At 44.7% G+C, this 22,309-nt stretch overlaps 1 protein-coding gene across 1 annotated transcript in view; it reads left to right on the top strand.

Annotated features, from left to right (window-relative positions):
• The window catches only part of LOC139277981 (guanine nucleotide-binding protein G(t) subunit alpha-3-like), a 72,842-nt gene that overhangs the window by 29,129 nt on the left and 21,404 nt on the right, over positions 1-22,309 (top strand). Inside the window, exons 6-7 of the mRNA XM_070896629.1 lie at positions 6,823-6,952; positions 11,375-11,528. Of these exons, the coding sequence (XP_070752730.1) occupies positions 6,823-6,952; positions 11,375-11,528 (284 nt within the window). The remainder of the gene's footprint in view (positions 1-6,822; positions 6,953-11,374; positions 11,529-22,309) is intronic.

The raw sequence follows: 22,309 nt of genomic DNA, 5'->3' as shown, positions 1-22,309 counted from the left end.
GAGATTCCTCTGTAGTTGCCGCAGTCGGACCTGTCCCCTTTTTTAAAGATGATCACAATCACTGCATCTCTGAGATCTCCCGGCATGCTCTCCTCCCTCCAGATGAGAGAGATGAGATGAGGTCATGTATTCGCGCCAACAGTGCCTCTCTGCCATACTTCAATGCCTCAGCAGGGATTCCATCCGCTCCCATAGCCTTGTTGTTCTTGAGCTGTCTTATGGCTTTTGCTACCTCATGCAGTGTTGGGGTTTTACTGAGGTGATGGCGGGTAGCATGCTGCGGGATGGAGTCGAGAACACTCAAGTCAAAGGCAGAGTCTCGATTGAGGAGATCTTCGAAGTGCTCCTTCCAGTGGGCCCTGACTGCCTCTGTGTCCTTGATGAGTGTTTCCCTGTTCTTGGCCAGCAGTGGGGTGGGGCCTTGGTAGTTTGGGCCGTGGGTGGCCTTGACAGTACAGTCCTACATTACAACACTGACAATACGTCAAAAGTATGTAATTGGCTATAAAATGCTTTGGAACGTCCTGAAATCATGAAAGCTGCTTTTTAAATGCAAGGCTTTCTTTTTACTAAAGTGAAGTTGAGGCCAGGATCAGATCAGCCATGACCATATTGAACAGCGGAGCAGGCTGAAGGGGCCAAATGGCCTACTCCTGCTCCTATTTCTTATGTTCTTATGCAGCAATTAAGAAAGCAAAAGTTGAATGACAGCATTAGAGGGAACTTTATATGCAAATTTCAAGAGCGTGCGAAAGCTGAAGTACATTCCATAACAGCAAACACAAGCCCTGATTTTAACTCTTCTCATGCGGCGAGAATGGTGTAGGAAAGAGCACAAAATGGTGGCCGTGCAGAACCCGTAGCGTTCGCACCCCCAATGATTTTATCGCCCAGGTTTTCAGGAGTGTAGAGGCAGGTGGGGGCCTCATAAATATTGAATTCTCGGAGTCCAATGGTGTCATTTTAACCCTGAAATGTGTGATTCGCATACCATGGTCGCTGGATTCAAGTAGGAGACTGATTAAAATCTCCTGGGCCTCAGGCTGTGAAGGATTGGGCCCATTCCTGTCCACCTCAGGCCCCGCCCACAGGACTCCCGCCGGGAGTTCAAATTTAATGCTTTTGTGTATAGTATTTAGTTGCCTTTTCCTTTAGCGATTTCTAGCTGTGTTATGTCCGCTCATTGTTCAATGGGTCAGTCATACTATCATCATCATCATCATCATCATCATCATCATCATCATCATCATCATCATCATCGACTGTAACATGGCGGCTGTTGGGATAGCAGCTCCCTAGGGAGCTCCCCTGCTAAACAGCTCCTCGGTCAGTCCTACACTCCACTACTGAAAACCACTCAGAAGGCTGGATGCAAATTGGAACAGTTCCATTTTAAGCACTGATGCACCTGCAATCTGCTGCCAGTACAGTACATTGTTCCATTAGCACTATTGTTTGAATAGTACTTAAACCCTGGACTTCGTGAGAATACAGAAGAGCAATTCCTGGCAGGCGTGACATCCTGTGCTATTGTAAAAATAAACTTGGTAATATCTACATTCAGAGGTAACAATGGGCCTCTAATCACCAAGCTATTAATGCCCAGTTTGTTAACGTGAGCAGTCTCGTCAACAAAAGTGGAAAACACCATTCTTCCACTTGTTTACATTCAATTATTGACAAACGTTGACAAGTTCAGAAATTCTGTAACAGTGGAAGTGATGAGCAAAGGGACTAACAATAGGAAATCCCAGTTGAGATATTACCAAGTGAAGCCAGAATGTCTGTTGTTCCCATGAATATCCAGACAGTGTTAATGAAGCAAAATCTTTTGTGGTGGCCAGTTCCTTTTATTCAACATCACCATTGTCAACTGATTTACATTTCAGCCTCAGTGATTATTTTCAGTAAGTTTAGCTGTAGTGACTGTTGGGCAGTGTAACTAATAGACAAGTTGAAGCTAGATTAAAAGGGCAGCTGAAGTTGCAGTATCACACAGGAACTACAACAACAACTTGCATTTATATAGCACCTTTAGTGTAGTAAAACATCCCAAGGCACGTCACAGGAGCGTTATCAAACAAAATTTGACACCGAGCCACATAAGGAGATCTTAGTGCAAATGGCCAAAAGCTTGGTCAAAGAGTTAAGTTTTAAGGGGTGTCTTAAAGGAGGAAAGAGAGGCGGAGAGGTTTAGGGAGGGAATTCCAGAGCTTAGGGCCTTGGTCAATGAAGGCACGACCGCCAATGCTGGAGCAATTAAAATCGGGGATGCTCATGAGGCCATAAATAAATGTTTACGATATTTTAGTGGGGGCATTAATGCCCTTAAAGTAAATAGGTTAGCTTTCTTTTTAAAGTAAAAGAGGAATATCATTCAAGTGTGATAATGTTCATACAGTAATTTCTAAACTATTGGATTCCAACATCAGAATCATTCCTCGCTTCCTGTGCCTCTTAAGTGCTAAATACCTTATACATTCCTCTTCCTTGCATTCTCTCTGTTTTGAACTTAAGTCTCATTGACCAAGCTCATGGTCTATAGGGCTGTAGTAATACCCGCCCTCCTATATGGATCTGAGGCATGGACGATGTATAGGAGGCATCTCAAGTCGCTGGAAATATATCACTAAGGATGTCTCCGCAAGATCCTGCAAATCCCCTGGGAAGACAGGCGCACCAACATCAGTGTCCTTGACCAGGCTAACATCCCCAGTATTGAAGCACTAACCACACTCGATCAGCTTCGCTGGGCAGGCTACAGAGTTCTATGCCAGATACGAGACTCCCTAAGCAAATGCTTTATGCGGAGCTCCTTCGTGGTAAACGAGCCAAAGGAAGACAGTGAAAACGTTATAAGGACACCCTCAAAGCCTCCCTGGTAAAGTGCGACATCACCACTGACACCTGGGAGACTCTGGCCGAAGACCGCCCGCGGTGGAGAAAGTGCATCTGGGAGGGTGTTGAGCTCTTCGAGTCTCAACGCAAAGAGTGTGAAGAGGTCAGGCACAGGCAGTGGAAGGAGCGTGCGGCAAACCAGCCCCACGTATCCCTTCCCTCGACGAATGTCTGTCCCACCTGTAACAAGGTCTGTGGCTCTCGTATCGGACTGTTCAGCCATCAAAGAACTCACTTAGGGAGTGGAAGCAAGTTTTTCTCGATTCCGAGTGACTGCCTATGAAACCTTATACATTCCTCTTCCTTGCATTCTCTCTGTTTTGAACAAGTCTCATCACAATACACCCTCTAAATCAGGCTTTTCCAGAAGTGACAAATTGTAGAATTCTGTATGTCCCTCAGTCTTCCCTTCTTCCTGCAATCTACAGGTTTTGAGATGCTTGAAATGTCACTCCTAATCCATGGCGGCATACCACTCCAGGGAGCAGCAGGTGCTGGAGCAGGAGAGCAACGGCAGTGAAAAGAGACGTCACCAAGGTCCAGGTTGGTGATTGGAACGTGGGCAGGTACATCAGGAGTGGCGCAATTGGGGCGAAGGAGCAGCGAGAGACTGTAGAGGGACGTGATCGGGACCCAGGAGAGGCACGAGTTCAGGGCCCAGAAGAGGCGAGGGCCCAGCCCACACTGCGATATGTGTGCGCACTAGGTCCGTGCAGCAGAGCTGGTCTCCAGTCGTCTTGGTTAATCTGGACCAAGACCTAGCTCTGTCAAGCCCATGTGGTGGCTGGTGTTCAACGGTCACCACACGTTAAAAAATTCCAAGCACAGGCATCTTCCACCCTTCAAGATTTAGTTTGGACCTGGAATTTTATGTTCATCATTGAAACACCTGTGAACTTTTTGACGTGGAAGCAAGTCATCCTCGGTTCGAGGGACTGCCTATGATGAATCTTTTTAAAATGTGCAGTGGTGAACCTGTGGAATTCTCTATCACAGAAAGTTGTTGAGGCCAATTCACTAAATATATTCAAAAAGGAGTTAGGTGTAGTCCTTACTACTAGGGGGATCAAGGGGTATGGCAGGAAAGCAGGAATGGGGTACTGAAGTTGCATGTTCAGCCATGAACTCATTGAATGGCGGTGCAGGCTCGAAGGGCCGAATGGCCTACTCCTGCACCTATTTTCTATGTTTCTATGTTTCTATGTCTTATAATGTGTGTATTATAGCCTTAGACTTTCAGCTACATTTCTCATTTTTAAAATATGCCATATCATCATCATAGGCAGTCCCTCGGAATCGAGGAAGACTTGCTTCCACTCCTGAAGTGAGTTCTTTGGTGGCTGAACAGTCCAATACGAGAGCCACAGTCTCTGTCACAGGTGGGACAGATAGTCGTTGAGGGAAAAGGTGGGTGGGACAGGTTTGCCGCACGCTCTTTCCGCTGCCTGCGCTTGATTTCTGCATGCTCTCGGCGATGAGACTCGAGGTGCTCAGTGCCCTCCCGGATGCACTTCCTCCACTTAGGGCGGTCTTTGGCCAGGGACTCCCAGGTGTCGGTGGGGAGGCCGCACTTTATCAGGGAGGCTCTGAGGGTGTCCTTGTAACGTTTCCACTGCCCACCTTTGGCTTGTTTGCCGTGAAGGAGTTCCGAGTAGAGTACACCCATGATAAATACATTACAACATCAACTACAATTTAAAATTACTTAATTGGCTACAAAAAAATCTTTACAACATCCTGAAATTGTGAAAGGCGCTATATCAATGCAAAATTTTCTTTCTACATTATTTCTCTGTTAATTTGATACAAAAATGAAGATAGAAATCACTGTTAGCAACAGTAGCAGGCAAGTATTCATGTGACATCCCTTTATCTGTTATTTTATTGGAGATATTTACCCACTTAAAATAAATGTATCCTATAGTACACATTTCAATAAGTCCATTCCTATCCTTTAATATTATCGTCAAATCTAAATATCCACTTACACCCCATGCCCTACCATAGTGTGATGCAAACAGATTGATACCAGAGTGAAGAATAGCAATGCAAAGTAGTCATACCTGCTTCCTTACCTCAGATATATCCAATACAGGGTACCTGTATTTTCTCTATTGTGACTTACGCAGTTCGTTGTTGGTATGCTTGACCCAGTAGAAACCTCAATTCTGGATCAGAAGGTTGTGCGTTTGAGCTCCATACCAGGGCTTCAGCACTTGATTTGGGTTAAAAGAGTACTGCAATGCTGGAGTTGCCAGTATCATCAGTACAGCATTAGCCTAGATTATACTATGGTCCAGCTGATTGTTCTGATGGGCATTAAAGATCGATGACACGATACAAAGAAGAGCACAGAGTTCTCCTGGTATCTCGGCCAATGTTACATCCACGGTCAATGTAACCTAAATAAACCAGATTAATTAATTAATTTATTCCTGGCTGTCTATGGGACAATGCTGGTGCATGATGGGACCATATTTTGCTTAAATAACGACAGTCACTGTAATTTAAAAAATAATTACTACGTAAAGCACTTTCAGATGTTTTGACAGGGAAGGTCCCATACAAATTCAAGCATTATTATACACTGGAGCCTAGGTGCTACCTTGCTAATACCCCCTGTCCTTACCTTACTTTCTTTTATACTGTTTCATTCATTGGAATCTGTTCTAGATGTCTGAGAAAGCCACAACGCAAATGATTAATTTCTTACTTTCTTGAGATGGTCTTTTCTTCGAATATATGAGACCTGGACCTTATTCTCATTACCTGCTGTAATTCCCTCTAATTTTACTTACATTTTCTCACCTTACCTTTTGGATCCATACATAGCCAGTCAATAGACTCAGTGTTATAATACCCGCCCTCCTGTATGGCTCAGAGACATGGACCATGTACAGTAGACACCTCAAGTCGCTGGAGAAATATCACTAACGATGTCTCCGCATGATCCTACAAATCCCCTGGGAGGACACACGCACCAACATTAGTGTCCTCGACTAGGCCAACATCCCCAGCATTGAAGCACTGACTACACTTAATCAGCTCCGCTGGGCAGGCCACATAGTTCGCATGCCAGACACGAGATTCCCAAAGCAAGCGCTCTACTCAGAACTCCTTCACGGCAAACGAGCCAAAGGTGGACAGAGGAAACGTTATAGGGACACCCTCAAAGCCTCCCTGATAAAGTGCAACATCCCCACTGACACCTGGGAGTCACTAGCCAAAAACCGCCATAAGTGGAGGAAGTGCATCCGGGAGGGCGCTGAGCACCTCGAGTCTCATCGCCGAGAGCAAGCAGAAATCAAGCACACAGCGGAAAGAACGTGCAGCAAACCTGTCCTACCCTCCCTTACCCTCAATGACTATCTATCCCACCTGTGACAGGGACTGTGGTTCTCGTATTGGACTGTTCAGCCACCTAAGGACTCATTTTAAGAGTGGAAGCAAGTCTTCCTCGATTCTGAGGGACTGCCTATGATGATGATGATGTTATAATGCAGAGCTGGTGACTGCTTGTTGGTTAACTACATTATCCACCTCAATCCTGGCATCTATCCTCTAACACCTGGTAGAAAGATGAACCCTGAGTTCTACAGTGATGATTCCAACATGGAACTGCAAAGCAGCTTTAATTTATTATCATAGCCGACAAAAAATATTAAAATATAAAATATATTTTTTTGAATTGGAAGTACATAATACCTGTATGCTACAAGTCAGCAGTGAGTTGGAACATATTTAAGTGAATATCTTAATTTTGTTATCCAGAATTCGCCAGTCAACCTTAGTTGTGGAGATCATTTTTATATCGGATAGCTGGTCATGTCATGACCGCTACGTACCTCTGATAGTATTCATAATAATACCGCAAACAGTTGCCTTCTTTCTTTTATACATTAAGATTCTTCCCTTTTTCCTCAGAATGGTTGATGTTGGGGGACAAAGGTCAGAGAGGAAGAAATGGATCCACTGCTTCGAAGGAGTTACATGTATTATTTTTTGTGCTGCTTTGAGTGCGTACAACATGGTGTTAGTTGAAGATGAGGAAGTGGTGAGTGTTACGACATCAGAGCAGCGCGACATTGTTTCGAGCTATAAATCGCTTCGCTATTGTATTGCAGTTGTTTCCCTTGGGCAACTTCCGGTTTCTAAGGATGTACAGGATGCACATGACCTGGTCATGTAATGTGGTCACAATCTTTAAAGGGGCACTGTCGCAATGGTGAGATGTTCTTCTAAACCCTTTACTGTGTTTTATGTGTCTTAAATAAAACAAGGGGTTATATTTTCCTTCATTCACTAATTTTAGTGGATGTGATATAAGCTACAAAACAGGGAAACAAGAAGTCTACTTTTACAGTAATTTAGCAAAAGAAGGGCATGCTCAGTGAAGAAGTAGACCCGAGTATAAAGCAGAGAAATCAATGTTTATCATATATTTATTATACATTTAATGCCAACAGCAGCTAAGTGGCACAAGAGTGAAAATCACTGACGTTAATAGATATACGGTACATCTCAGCAGTAGATGCTACCGAAACAGTACCGCCAATTGGGAATTTGGGCATCCCACACCTTAAGGAAGAAGTCTCACCACAAATACATTTAACTGTTCATTTAAAAGTTAAAATACTTCAAAAGGCAGATATAATTTTTTAAGTAATATGTATGATTATTTAGTCAGTCACCTATCCCAAGGATTGTAAGGGTGATGGAATACCTGAAATGGAAAGTGGTACCTTCCATCTGAATCACTGGAACATATTTATTTCCAACATTCCCCACTATTGAGTGAAGTTGGAATTCATTTATGTCACAAATTCACTTTCTTTACAACACGCACAATTTTATGTCCATCCGCTCCATTTATGTGCTGTGTGTTTTATAGCTCTTTTCTTACAATCTGACATATCTAGGGCAAATAATACAAAAGGAGATCAAGCTGAATAAAGGAAATGTATAATGGAAGCAAAAATCATTCTCAAAGCTAAGAGGAGGTATGAAGAAAGGCAGGCAGGTAACATAAATGGAACTAGTAAAGAATTTTAGAAACACACAATCAAGAGATTAGTTAAAGAAAGGGTATACCCAATTGAGGGTGAAGAAAGAAATCCTTTTTATGGAAGATGAAGGAATGGCAGAGATACTGAACGAATACTTTGCCTTGGTTTTCACAGAAGAGTGCGATGGTGGGAATGGAAGGGTACAAGATGAGGAGATGGGGCAATTAGATAGGATAACTGAGATAAGGAAGTAGTATTGGAAAACTGGTGAAACTCAAAGTGGCAAAGGCCCTGGATGTTGCTTGCAGGCATCCTAGAATGCTGAGAGAATACCAGGGAGGAAATAGCAGAGACTTTCAGATATTCTTGGATATGGAAGTTGTACCAGAGGACTGGAGGGCTAGCAGTATAACACCAATGTTCAATAAAGGAGGAAACAATAAACCAGCCTAACATCAATACTGGGTAAGTAATGAAAGGCCATAATATGGGCTAAAATTAATAATGACCTAGAAAGACATCAGTTAATTAAGGGCAGCCAATGTGAATTTGTGAGATCCATGTTGTGTCTGACAAATTTAATAAAGTTCTTTGAGAAAATAACAAGAGTGTATTGATGGACAGTGGATATTGTATACATAGATTTTCAGAAAGTGAGATGCCGCATAAGGCTTGTCAATAAAATTAAGGTATATGGTATTAAGGGCACATGGAAAAATGGCAAGGAAGTTGGTTAAAGGACATAAAACAGAACAATGGGTTAATGGATATTTTTTGAACTGGAGGTTTGGTGTTCCCCAGGGTTCAATATCAGAACCTTTGCTCTTTGCAATATATATATAAATAATCTGGATTTGGACATGATATAAAAAATTGCCAATGACAAAAAAATTAAGATCATGATTAACTATAAAGAGTACCAGAAGCAAATTCAGCAAGACATATGCATGTTAGAAGATCAGGAGATCGAAGAACTAATAGATCACAAGCGCAAAGCATTTCTGAGCTTCAAGCAACAACCCAATTCGGGAGCTGCAAAACAACATTACAGACAGCTCAAGGCTCAGGTCCAACAAAAAACCTGGGACCTAAAGAACAGGTGGTGGATGGAGAAAGCACAGGAGATACAACAACTTGCCAACAGCCACGATATGCGAGGATTCTTCACTGCAGTCAAGGTCACCTACGGTCCAAACTCCCAAGGCCCCACCCCACTCCTGGCCAAGAACGGGGAAACACTCATCAAGGACACCGAGGCTGTCAGGGCCCGATGGAAGGAGCACTTTGAAGATCTCCTCAATCGAGACTCTGCCTTTGACTAGAGAGTTTTCGACTCCATCCCGCAGCATGTGACCTGCCACCAACTCAGTGAAACTCCAATGTTGCACGAGGGAGGCAAAGCCATAAAACAGCTTAAGAATAACAAGACTACGGGTGCGGATGGAATCCCTGCTGAGGCGCTAAAGTATGGCAGAGAGATGCTGTTGGCGCGGATACATGACCTCATCTCTCTCATCTGGAGGGCGGAGAGTATGCCGGGAGATCTCAGAGATGCAGTGATTGTGACCATTTTTAAAAAGGGGGACAAGTCCGACTGCGGCAACTACAGGGGAATCTCCCTGCTATCAGCCACTGGGAAAGTTATCGCTAGAGTTCTCCTCAATCGACTTCTCCCTGTGGCTGAAGAGCTCCTCCCGGAATCACAATGCGGATTTCGTCCCCTACGGGGCACAACAGGCATGATCTTTGCAGTATGACAGCTGCAGGAAAAATGCAGCGCCAGCCCTTATAACTTGGCCTTTTTTGATCTTACAAAGACCGTTGACACTGTCAACCGTGAGGGTCTATGGTGCGTCCTCCTCCGTTTCGGATGCCCCCAAAAGTTTGTCAACGTCCTTCGCCTGCTCCATGACGACATGCAGGCCGTGATCCTTACCAATGGATCCATTACAGACCCAATTCACATCCGGACCGGGGTCAAACAGGGCACCAACCCTCTTCTCAATCTTCCTCACCGCCATGCTCCATCTCACAATCAACAAGCTCCCCGCTGGAGTGGAACTAAACTACAGAACCAATAGGAAGCTGTTTAGCCGACCCCGCCTCCAGGCCAGGTCCAAGATCACCCCAACCTCTGTCGTTGAGCTGCAGTATGCGGACGACGTCTGAGTCTGCGCACATTCAGAGGCTGAACTCCAGGATATAGTCAATGTATTCACTGAGGCATATGAAAGCATGGACCTTACGCTTAACATCCATAAGACCCCTTCCCTCGACGAATGTCTGTCCCACCTGTAACAGGGTCTGTGGCTCTTGTATCCGACTGTTCAGCCATCAAAGAACTCACTTAGGGAGTGGAAGCAAGTCCTCAATTCCGAGGGACTGTCTATGACTGATGAGATTTCATAGATAGATGCTAAAAACTAAGCAGTTAAACTTTAAAAGGATTAGAAAGCCAGAGAGACAAGGGTACAAATACATAAATCTCTAAAAGTGAGAGGGAAAGATGATAAAACTGTAAAAAAAAAGCATGTGGGATCTTTGGCTTTATAAATAGGGGAATAGAGTAGAAAAGCAAGGAGTTAATGCTAAATCTGTACAAAAATCTAGTTCGGCTGTAGGTGTGTTCAGTTATGGGTGCTTTAAAAAAAAATTCTGATCATGGAGAGGGTGCGGGAGAGGTGATCCCGTGCACGATAGGATTTAGTTACGAGGAGAGACGAGATAAACTGGAGCTCTTTTCAGTACAACAATGAGGTTAATAGGAGATCTGATAAAGATGTGCAAGATGATGAGAGCGTTTGATCAGATAAATCAGGAAATGCTATTTCCACTCATTGATGGATCAATAACTAAAGAACAAAGAGAGAAGATAGGAGATTTTTTTAATGTAGGTGGGTATTAGGATGTGGAATGCACTGGAAAAAGTAACAGAAGCGGAATCCATAACAGCTTTTAAAAGGGAAGTGAATACATATTTTAAAAAGAAGAATTTGAAAAGGTATGGGAAGAGGGCAAGAGAATGGGACTAAGTGAATATTAATATAGCATAGGCATGATGGATCAAATGGTCTCCGTGCAGTCTCTGCAAAACGGTGGGTGGTTCATTTGGGGACAAGGTGATCTTTGGCATGCTTTGTATTTATCGATAGGAAATAGGTGCTTTTGAAAACGTTTCTTTTTTCAAGCAGTGTTCAAATGTGCATGATATTTATGTCAATTATCCTTTCGTTTTCTGAGATCAAAGGAGCAGGAGAGATTACAACCACAAAGGGAATCCCTCCTCATCAGTTATTCAAGTTCCATTGATGTGGAAGTGAACACGTAAAGGCTCAGTGGTATAGTCTCAATCTTACAGATAGGTTTTGAGCTACAGATGCAGTCAGGCTCAGGGTTCTGCAACAAAGAAAGGCTGAGACGCTTTCTATTCTCATAAGCTTTGTCAGCATGTGACCTTTATTTTCTCATAGAACCGAATGCACGAAAGCCTGCACCTTTTCAACAGTATCTGCAACCACAGATATTTTTCCACCACGTCCATTGTGCTGTTTCTCAACAAAAAAGACCTCTTTGAGGAAAAGGTGAAAAAGGTTCACCTCAGAATCTGCTTCCCAGAATACAATGGTAAGGACTTGTAGCTTTGCTTACAAGCTGCACTGAATCAGAACCAGGCTTAGCTTTTCCTGCGAAGGTTATAATTTATGATCTTAGATCTGGCAATAGGATCAGTTTAGGTTCCTCTCTGGAGAACAACTTTCATGATAGAGCGATTTACATGAATTTTATGCAAAGGTGTCACCAACTTTACTTTTACATAGGAAGTTTTGTAAAACTGGATAAGTTGGCTCAAGCATGTAATTATACTTCAAGTTTGAATTGGGCATCTATTTTTAGGATATTATTGTAGTCAGTTAAATCAAATGGAAAAGGAGTGAAGCAGATTTCTATGTCAGGCTTGATGTAGGCAACTGTTACTAACACTAAAACAGATTATCTGGTCATTATCACATTGCTGTTTGTAGGAGCTTGCTGTGCGCAAATTGGCTGCTGCGTTTCCCACATTACAGCAGAGACTACACTTCAAAGGTACTTCATTGGCTGTAAGACACATTGAGATGTCCTGAGGTCGTGAAAGGGGCTACATAAATGCAAGTCTTCTTCTTTGCTTTGAGAAATCCAGGAGACAAAGAGGACAAAATTGCCCCGCACCCCGATTGGGGATGGTAACTGTCCGGGGCCGGGACTTCTGATTCCCGGCCTGGAGGTCCCGCTCCCGATGCTAAATTGGGCCTACCGCCCCTCAAAGGAAGTGGAGCGCTGTGTCCAGCATTCCGCTTCCTTTGGGGCAAGGTTCTGGGGCGCTACTGCGGCGCTGTGTCCAGAGCTACGCAGGATGCTCCGCTTAGCGCTGACGTGCTACAACGCCCAACCCCCTCCATTGGATTAAAGGGGAGGGCCAGCAGCCCGACACCCAAGACGGAATGCCGAGCTGCACAATAGCGGCCCGGACCACGCTAGGGCCATTACAGTCGTGCCGACTTGTGAGGCGGCCGACAAACACAGATGGAAGCCCAGGGCGCTGTAGGCCTCCCCTTTAAACAGCGCCCCAGGAACTGATGTCCACCAGCCTTGCGGCCCACGAGGCAATTTTCCCACGGGGCGGTGAGGGGTTGCCGCGGATGCCGATGACGCCATCGCCGGTTGCACGGCGGCCCGGAGTGCTAACCACGTGGTGCGGCATAGTGCTGCCGGGCCATCACTTCCAAAACCTCCCGGGCAATTTCCCGGGAGGCGGCAGCACCCCCTCCCCTGAGCAAAAACTGCTTTGCACCCCATGAGCGGCCTCCCAGAGGTGCTAACGGGGCTATAAAAAGGGGCAATTTCACCCCCAAAATGTACGCTCGCCTGGTGACCGCAGCAGGCTGTTCCTTTCTGTTCCCTTCTGACTCTGCAGCTGCTCCCATAGCCAGCCCGGAGGGCAGCCGTGCACACAGGGCTGCTCCACGCAGTCAACCTTCACCATCCTATGCAGGCCCTCGGGGTCGAGGATGACTTGCTTCCACACTAAAAATGAGTACTCAGGTGACTGATGAACTCATTTTAAATGGTGGAAGATGCCTGTGCGTGAATTCTTTTAACGTGGGGTAGCCATTGCACACCAGCCACCACACGGGCTTGACGGAGCAAGGTCTTGGTCCAGTGGCAAGGGGATCGAAGACGACTGGAGACCAGGCTCAGCTGCATCTGCCAATACACACACACAAACTCAAACATACTCCTACTGTCCTCCTTCCTTCCTCCTTCCCACAGGACCTCTCTCTACATGGAATTCATAGTCCGCAATGTGAGCCTCACAACCTCACAGCCTCGCTATTGGCCGGTACTGCACCTTTCCTTAGTCTTGTCCATGCTGCTCCACCACTGGGCTCCGATCTCTCCGCTCCTCCGTGCTTCATCCGTCCTCTCCTCTCCGCTTCCAACCTCTGGACCTCGCCGGTCCTGATCTCCGCTCATTATCGGTCCCTCCCTCTGCTCCTCCCCAATTCTGACTTCCGCTCCACACCGCTTCCAACCTCCGCTCCTCATCACTTCCAACCTCCGCTCCTCATCGCTTCCAACCTCCGCTCCTCATCGCTTCTGACCTCCGTTCCACGCCGCTTCTGACCTTCTCAATCAATAGAGCCGTTTCATCAGCACAGGGCATTGTGGGCATCCATGTCACCATTACGGTCTCACCTCAGCAACATGAGAGGAGTTCAGTTGGACGTGGGACGAAATAATTAAAACACGATCAAAATTTGTCTCTGACTGAAAACCAAAGAGTGGCATTGGGCCCGAATTTGATCAAAGCCAAGTTCCGCCCTTTACCATTGAAAAGACCGCGAAGATCTTGATGTTACTTTCGGCATAAGTTTGGTGAAAAAATGGAAAAGAAAATGCCCAGCAGAAAAAATGGGCATTACATGGCGATTCTGGGCGGCGAATGCAATCCTCGACAAAGTAACGCCAAGGCTGGAGTCGGGCCCAGGGAGGGGAGAATGCAAAAAAAAATGATCAACAAATAAAAAACAAAACATAACAAAACCTTCAGAGAATCCTTTCAAACAAAATCTCAGCCAAAAAATGAAAGAAAAACATCTCACTAACCTTTTTTTGCAGGTCTTCATACCGACCGTCCAGGTAAGTCCTGCTCCCACACGGCGGTCTTTTCTCCCTCTAACCTCCCATTCTCCATTACATACTTTCCTGTCTTCCGCTTGCATCAGTACAGTTATGATCAGGTCATCGATCTTGATCCTTATGAATTCCAGATATGTTTACACGCTCTTCCTCTTGTGTGGAAAACAAGCCTTGTCTGCACATTTCCCACTCTAACTCATTCTTTCCCAGGACCTCATTACTTTGCATTTTCACCCCTGTGCACTTTCTTCACCTGCTCATGGGAAGCCGTCTAGTTCTCAGAACTTCTCACGTGACAACTGCTGGCACAAAACCATGCGCAAAGACACTCAGCAACAGGAGACCCGACTTTTACAATAACATTTGCAAACTGCGGGCAAGTGTCATGTGATCAAACCTCCAGGAACACGCCGAACAAGAGCTGGCAACCCTGGAGAGAAGGAAGAAAAGAAGCCAGAATAGACAGGAATTTTGAACGGCAAAGTTGAGCTAAATGAATTGCATTGGTCTGTCCTTTGAGTAATTTGGAGATGCTCTTGGAAAATGGGACTTTATCAGCCAAGGGTAATTTTTAAAATATATGCTCCTGGCATGGAGTTTTGCCCAGTGGGAGCATATATCAGGAACTTAGCTGCGTGCTCCCCATGATTTTCATTCATTAATTTTAATAGCTGGAAAATTGCAGTAAACACATGCTTGAATTTATGATATTGGTCCCGACTAGCAAAACTCCATGGAAGGAAAGCAAATTGTAGAATTACCACTAACACGCCCACTCTCATGACAAATAGCAAGATCAGTCATGAGCGAGTGAAAGTGTAATAAGTGGCAATGTTATATTAGAAACATTTTCAATTCCTTGAAACTGACAATTGTAGAATGATCCATTCCTTGTGTTTCAATGAGAGCTGGTGGAAAACTGATGTTTGTAAGAATCTTTCAGAGATGTAATTCTAAATGACAGTCAAAATAATTGCATGAACTAAAACCAATGAAAACATGACAGTGGTTTGACACTTTCATTAACAATGATTCTGAAATTGATTTGCTATAAGAGAAACTATTTCTTTTGTTTATTTGGAGAAATCATCTTTAATTCTTCAATTTTAGCCTGAATAAGCCATCACAAATGGGGAGGGGGTTTGTGCCTTCATGAGGGGAGGGTGAGAGTGTGTCAAGGTCCTCATTTAATTGTTAAGCAATCGTCTGGTCTGAATCCTGACACAGAAACAAATGGAGAGTCAACACAGCTGCTTCCACAAGGCCGAACCTTCATTGCCACCATCCTCTCAGCTGGAAAGAAGCCAAAGAGTTTTAACTGTAGTGGAAGTGTTGCTTGGGTTTATGAAACAAAGAGCCATCTTGTAACAATGTGTGAGAGATGGGGGAGGGGGCTCAGAGAGAGAGAGAATGGGTAAAGTCCAAATAGCAAAATAAGAGAGGGAATGAAAGAAAGTGGATTGAGAGACAGGGAAATAGGGACTGAAAGCAAGAACGTATAAGCCGTAGAGTGAATAAATGAAGGCTGAAGTAAAGGGGAAACAACGGAAGGAAAGAGGGAATGAGAGACAGAGTGAGAGAAATAGAAAAGAAGATAGGAAATGAGAAAGCGGGAATAATAGAAAGACAGGAATGAGAAGTGGAAAATTAGAAATAAGATGGAGTCAGGGAGAAGGAGAGAGGGAGGAAGGAAATGTGGGAAAGAGGCAATGAGTGATTGAAATCTATATTTAAGTTGGAATATTTAAATAGTTGGAAACATCATGTTAGGAATCACATTGATGGGCTAGGTTTCAAAATTTCTTGCACAGAATATTTGTAGTTACTGTGATAATATCAGTGAATGTAGTAGTTTAGTATATTTAAAACTTATTTCCTGGCAGTTTACCATTTATTTTTCAGCTCTTGAGCTTTGAAAGGTTGACCATACTTGCCCTATTCATCGATCACTATTATTACACAAAGCTTCAGTCCTTACTCTGCACAATATCAGCAACAACAACTGATATTTATATAATGTATAAAACATCCCTAAGTGCTTCACAGAGGTGTGATCAAGACAAAAGTGGATGCCGAGCCACAGAAGGAGGTATGAGGAGGAGGTGGCAGAAAGCTTGGTTAAAATCATGGATTTGAAGGAGGAGAAAGGTAGTGAGGCGGAGGGGTTTAGGGAGACAATTCTAGAGGTGGGATCTGAGTGGTTTAAGGCACCGCCATCAGTTGTGAGGCGAATCGGGAAAGGATGCACAAGAAGCCCAAGTCAGGGGAACGGGAAATTCGGAGAAGTTGTACGCTAGAGGAGGTTACAGTAGAGAGGGGTAAGGCTGTGAATGGATTTAAATATGAGGATGAGAATTTTAAATTGGAGAGATTAGGGGACCGGGAGCCAGTGTAATCAGCAAGGACAGGAGCGATGGATGAGGAGGACTTAGTGAGGGTTAGGATATGAGCAGCAGAGCTCTGGATAAGCTGAGTGGAGGTTGGGAGGCCAGGAGAGCTTAGGAATTGTCGAGTCTGGAGGTGACAAAGTCAGGAATGAGAGTTTCAGCATCAGATGGGCTGAGGTAGGGGCAAAGGCAGATTATGTTACAGAGGTGGAAGTAGGCAGTCTTTGTGATAGAGAGGAGATTGTGTCTGAAGCTCAGCTCAAGGTAGAAAAGGACATTGAGGTTGCAAACAGTCTGGCTGAACCTGAGACAGTGGCTAGGGATGGGGAATGGAATCATTGGCAAGAGTACAGATATGGCTGCGGGAGCCGAAGATGATGGCTTCAATCTTCCCAGTGTTGAATTGAGGAAATTGCAGCTTATCCAAGAATTGGCTAGGATAGATTGGCGAATGATACTTAAGGGGTTGACTGTGGATGGGCAATGGCAGACATTTAGAGACCGCATGGATGAACTACAACAATTGTACATTCCTGTCTAGCGTAAAAATAAAAAAGGGAAGGTGGCTCAACCGTGGCTATCAAGGGAAATCAGGGATAGTATTAAAGCCAAGGAAGTGGCATACAAATTGGCCAGAAATAGCAGCGAACCTGGGGACTGGGAGAAATTTAGAACTCAGCAGAGGAGGACAAAGGGTTTGATTAGGGCAGGGAAAATGGAGTACGAGAAGAAGCTTGCAGGGAACATTAAGACGGATTGCAAAAGCTTCTATAAATATGTAAAGAGAAAAAGGTTAGTAAAGACAAACGTAGGTCCCCTGCAGTCAGAATCAGGGGAAGTCATAACGGGGAACAAAGAAATGGCGGACCAGTTGAACAAGTACTTTGGTTCGGTATTCACTGAGGAGGACACATTCAACCTTCCGGATATAAAAGGGGTCGGAGGGTCTAGTAAGGAGGAGGAACTGAGGGAAATCCTTATTAGTCGGGAAATTGTATTAGGGAAACTGATGGGATTGAAGGCCGATAAATCCCCAGGGCCTGATGGACTGCATCCCAGAGTACTTAAGGAGGTGGCCTTGGAAATAGCGGATGCATTGACAGTCATTTTCCAACATTCCATTGACTCTGGATCAGTTCCTATGGAGTGGAGGGTAGCCAATGTAACCCCACTTTTTAAAAAAGGAGGGAGAGAGAAAACAAGGAATTATAGACCGGTCAGCCTGACATCGGTAGTGGGTAAAATGATGGAATCAATTATTAAGGATGTCATAGCAGTGCATTTGGAAAGAGGTGATATGATAGGTCCAAGTCAGCATGGATTTGTGAAAGGGAAATCATGCTTGACAAATCTTCTGGAATTTTTTGAGGATGTTTCCAGTAGAGTGGACAAGGGAGAACCAGTTGATGTGGTATATTTGGACTTTCAGAAGGCTTTCGACAAGGTCCCACACAAGAGATTAATGTGCAAAGTTAAAGCACATGGGATTGGGGGTAGTGTGCTGACATGGATTGAGAACTGGTTGTCAGACAGGAAGCAAAGAGTAGGAGTAAATGGGGACTTTTCAGAATGGCAGGCAGTGACTAGTGGGGTACCACAAGGTTCTGTGCTGGGGCCCCAGCTGTTTACACTGTACATTAATGATTTAGACGAGGGGATTAAATGTAGTATCTCCAAATTTGCGGATGACACTAAGTTGGGTGGCAGTGTGAGCTGCGAGGAGGATGCTATGAGGCTGCAGAGTGACTTGAATAGGTTAGGTGAGTGGGCAAATGCATGGCAGATGAAGTATAATGTGGATAAATGTGAGGTTATCCACTTTGGTGGTAAAAACAGAGAAACAGACTATTATCTGAATGGTGACAGATTAGGAAAAGGGGAGGTGCAAAGAGACCTGGGTGTCATGGTACATCAGTCATTGAAGGTTGGCATGCAGGTACAGCAGGCGGTTAAGAAAGCAAATGGCATGTTGGCCTTCATAGCGAGGGGATTTGAGTACAGGGGAAGGGAGGTGTTGCTACAGTTGTACAGGGCCTTGGTGAGGCCACACCTGGAGTATTGTGTACAGTTTTGGTCTCCTAACCTGAGGAAGGACATTCTTGCTATTGAGGGAGTGCAGCGAAGGTTCACCAGACTGATTCCCGGGATGGCGGGACTGACCTATCAAGAAAGACTGGATCAACTGGGCTTGTATTCACTGGAGTTCAGAAGAATGAGAGGGGACCTCATAGAAACGTTTAAAATTCTGATGGGGTTAGACAGGTTAGATGCAGAAAGAATGTTCCCAATGTTGGGGAAGTCCAGAACCAGGGGACACAGTCTAAGGATAAGGGGTAAGCCATTTAGGACCGAGATGAGGAGGAATTTCTTCACCCAGAGAGTGGTGAACCTGTGGAATTCTCTACCACAGAAAGTTGTTGAGGCCAGTTCACTGAATATATTCAAAAAGGAGTTAGATGAAGTCCTTACTACTAGGGGAATCAAGGGGTATGGTGAGAAAGCAGGAATGGGGTACTGAAGTTGCATGTTCAGCCATGAACTCATTGAATGGCGGTGCAGGCTAGAAGGGCCGAATGGCCTACTCCTGCACCTATTTTCTATGTTTCTATGTTTCTATGTTTCTATGTATGTTGGACAAACATTCTGACAGCACAGAGGCATTGGATGGGTCGAGAGAGGTGGTGGGGAGGTAAAGCTGGGTAGCGTCAGCTGACCCGTTGTCTTCAGATGGTGTCACCAAGGGACAACATATAGATAAGGAAGAGGAGGGGGGTCAAGGATAGAAATAATAGCGCGGGAGCCGGGAATAAAGTGAGTCCTGCAAATGCTACGATCTGAGAGGTGAGAGTGAAACCAAGTGAGGGAAGTCCTACTGAGCTGAGCAACGGAGGAAAGACATTGGAGGAGGATGGTATAGTCAAACCCTGTCAGAGAGGTTAAGGAGAATGAGGAGGGATAATTGCACCATGGCCATGATCACAGATGATATAATTAGTGACTTTGATAATAGCCATTTCAGTGCTGTGGGAGAGATCCAAATATGGAGTTGTGGGAAAGATGTGCGTGAATTTGGGAGGCGACAACATGTTCAAAGACTTTGGAGGGGAAAGGGAAGTTGTAGATGGGGCAGCAGTTTGTGAGGCAGAGAGCACAAGAAAGTTTTTTTCCAGAGGGGTTGATGACACCAATGTTGAAAGGGAGGGCGGCAGTAACTGAGAACAGGGGGCCATTTAGCATGTCAGCTAGCGTAGGGGTCAGGAAGCGAAGTTGGGTGGTCACGGGTTTAATGGGAATGGGGTCAAGTAGCAGGAGATGGGTGTCATGGATGAGATGAGCTTGGAGAAGTCATAAGAAATAAGAAGAGATAGAAGAAAAAGTAGAGAAAAAGAGGGGTCAGGGCTGGGGCAGGAGGGAAGCTGGAGGTCATTTGGTGGGACAACGAGTTGGGGGGGAGGGCAGGTGGGGAAGCAGCAGAGGCAGCTGAACGATGGTCTCAATCTTAGTGACAAAGAAGTCGAAGAGGTCCTCACATCTGTTGTTACAAAAATCCATTGCCAATGCAGTTTAACTCATAGGTTTCCTAAAGTTTATTTTAATGACAGACCTTCTCAATACATGAATAAATCAGAAGTTACTTCCAGTCAGGTAACCTTGACTAACAGCAGTGATAAATTGAGTAGGTGTTCTTAGCAATGCCCAGAAGATTTTGCTAGGGTTTCTATTCTCTGCCTTATTCTCAGTCAAGGATTGTGATCATAAAACAAACTTAAAGGCCCGTCGAATGAGTACAAGAAAGAATAGTCAAAAGACCCGGTGGGCAGCTTTTCCACTTCCATCCTGGGCTTAAAATTAGCCTTACACAACAATGGAAATGAAAATTGAATGGTTTCTATGGGCAACCGATCGGCATGGCTGGTTTTACACCGATCGGCATGGCTGGTTTTACACCGATCGGCATGGCTGGTTTATGTCGATCGGCATGGCTGTTTTATGTCGATCAGCATGGCTGGTTTTACACCGATTGGCATGGCTGGTTTATGTCGATCAGCATGGCTGGTTTTACACCGATTGGCATGGCTGGTTTATGTCGATCTGCATGGCTGGTTTTACACCGATCGGCATGGCTGGTTTATGTCGATCAGCATGGCTGGTTTTACACCGATTGGCATGGCTGGTTTATGTCGATCGGCATGGCTGGTTTTACACCGATCGGCATGGCTGGTTTATGTCGATCGGCATGGCTGGTTTTACACCGATCGGCATGGCTGGTTTATGTCGATCTGCATGGCTGGTTTTACACCGATCGGCATGGCTGGTTTATGTCGATCTGCATGGCTGGTTTTACACCGATCGGCATGGCTGGTTTATGTCGATCAGCATGGCTGGTTTTACACCGATTGGCATGGCTGGTTTATGTCGATCTGCATGGCTGGTTTTACACCGATCGGCATGGCTGGTTTATGTCGATCGGCATGGCTGGTTTTACACCGATCGGCATGGCTGGTTTTACACCGATCGGCATGGCTGGTTTTACACCGATCGGCATGGCTGGTTTATGTCGATCGGCATGGCTGGTTTATGTCGATCGGCATGGCTGGTTTTATACCGATCGGCATGGCTGGTTTTACACCGATCGGCATGGTTGGTTTCATGCCTGTCTGGCAAGTTGAAAATTTCCCCCAATATGTCAGGACATTAATTGATGATGAGACAGCAGCTGGTAAGTGGGGGAGATCTTGGCTAAAATCCAAACGCAGTTATAAAAATGCAGAATGATCTGTGGCTTCAGTTCCATTTCTTTCCATAAGTCACAAGAAGCACAATCCTGACTGGAAAAAAAGGACATAAGTAAACCTGGAATGAAGGAAGCCATTCCTCCGATCAAACCCTGTACAAACTACCAATCATACGTATACAACTTCTTGCACTATTAGTTTTAGACCAACACAACCTGAAGTTAAAACAAAGCTGTAAGTGTGTTTGCTAATTCTTTTTATTCAGCTTCATGACTTGAAGGTTTTGCCATTGGCTCATGAAGAAGCAAAAATTATTCACCAAAGTGTATCTCATCTCTCATCAAAAGGAAGTTGAAAAGCTGAATAAGGAACACCCAAAAAAAATCACCTGTATAATTATGGCTTCAATGCCAGTCATGTTGGTTGCAGCTGCAGCGGACCGGACATGTTCTCTGCATGTCAGACAAATGACTTCCCAACCAGTCAGTTAATAACAGGAAAAGGGACATTAGGAGGTCTGAGGGAATGTTTCAAGGATTACTTAAAGTAAAGTCTTAAAGAATGTGACATTTATCCAGAAACCTGGGGGTATTTAATCAGAGGTTATCAAATCTGCTATGAAGCATAATGCCACACATTTCAAAGCAAGCAGTTGAAAAGCATCATCACGGAAACATAAGTCACCAACTGTTGGCAATTGGACCATAGACATGTAATACATGTGGTCGTCAATGTGTGTCTCACAATGGCCTACAGAGCCTTTGCTGCAAGTGTAAAGTCCTGTCCCCTCAGTACAGATTCACACGAGGCATGTAGTGAAGTCAAGGTCACTCTGGACCTGCACCTTTATTTCACAGCTCTGGAATGCTGCACTTGCCTGAGACCTGTGCTTATATAACTGTCTCTTGCAAGTGCACCCCTGGTGGTAAGGTATGCTTGTGGTTACAGGTCATATCTTATTACAGTCATGTATAGCATGTTAGGACACAGTTATATATAATAATGTAAGATACATGACATCACCCTCCCCCAAGGTCTTATTGTCTTTATAGGTTCAGTCTCTCAGATGGTCTACGCTCTCGCGTGGAGCGTCTGAGTTGTG

Source organism: Pristiophorus japonicus, chromosome 13 (assembly GCF_044704955.1).
Source record: "Pristiophorus japonicus isolate sPriJap1 chromosome 13, sPriJap1.hap1, whole genome shotgun sequence".
In the NCBI taxonomy this organism is placed as follows: domain Eukaryota; kingdom Metazoa; phylum Chordata; class Chondrichthyes; family Pristiophoridae; genus Pristiophorus; species Pristiophorus japonicus.
Note: the sequence above shows the minus strand (reverse complement) of the source record. Positions and strands in the feature narration are given on the sequence as shown.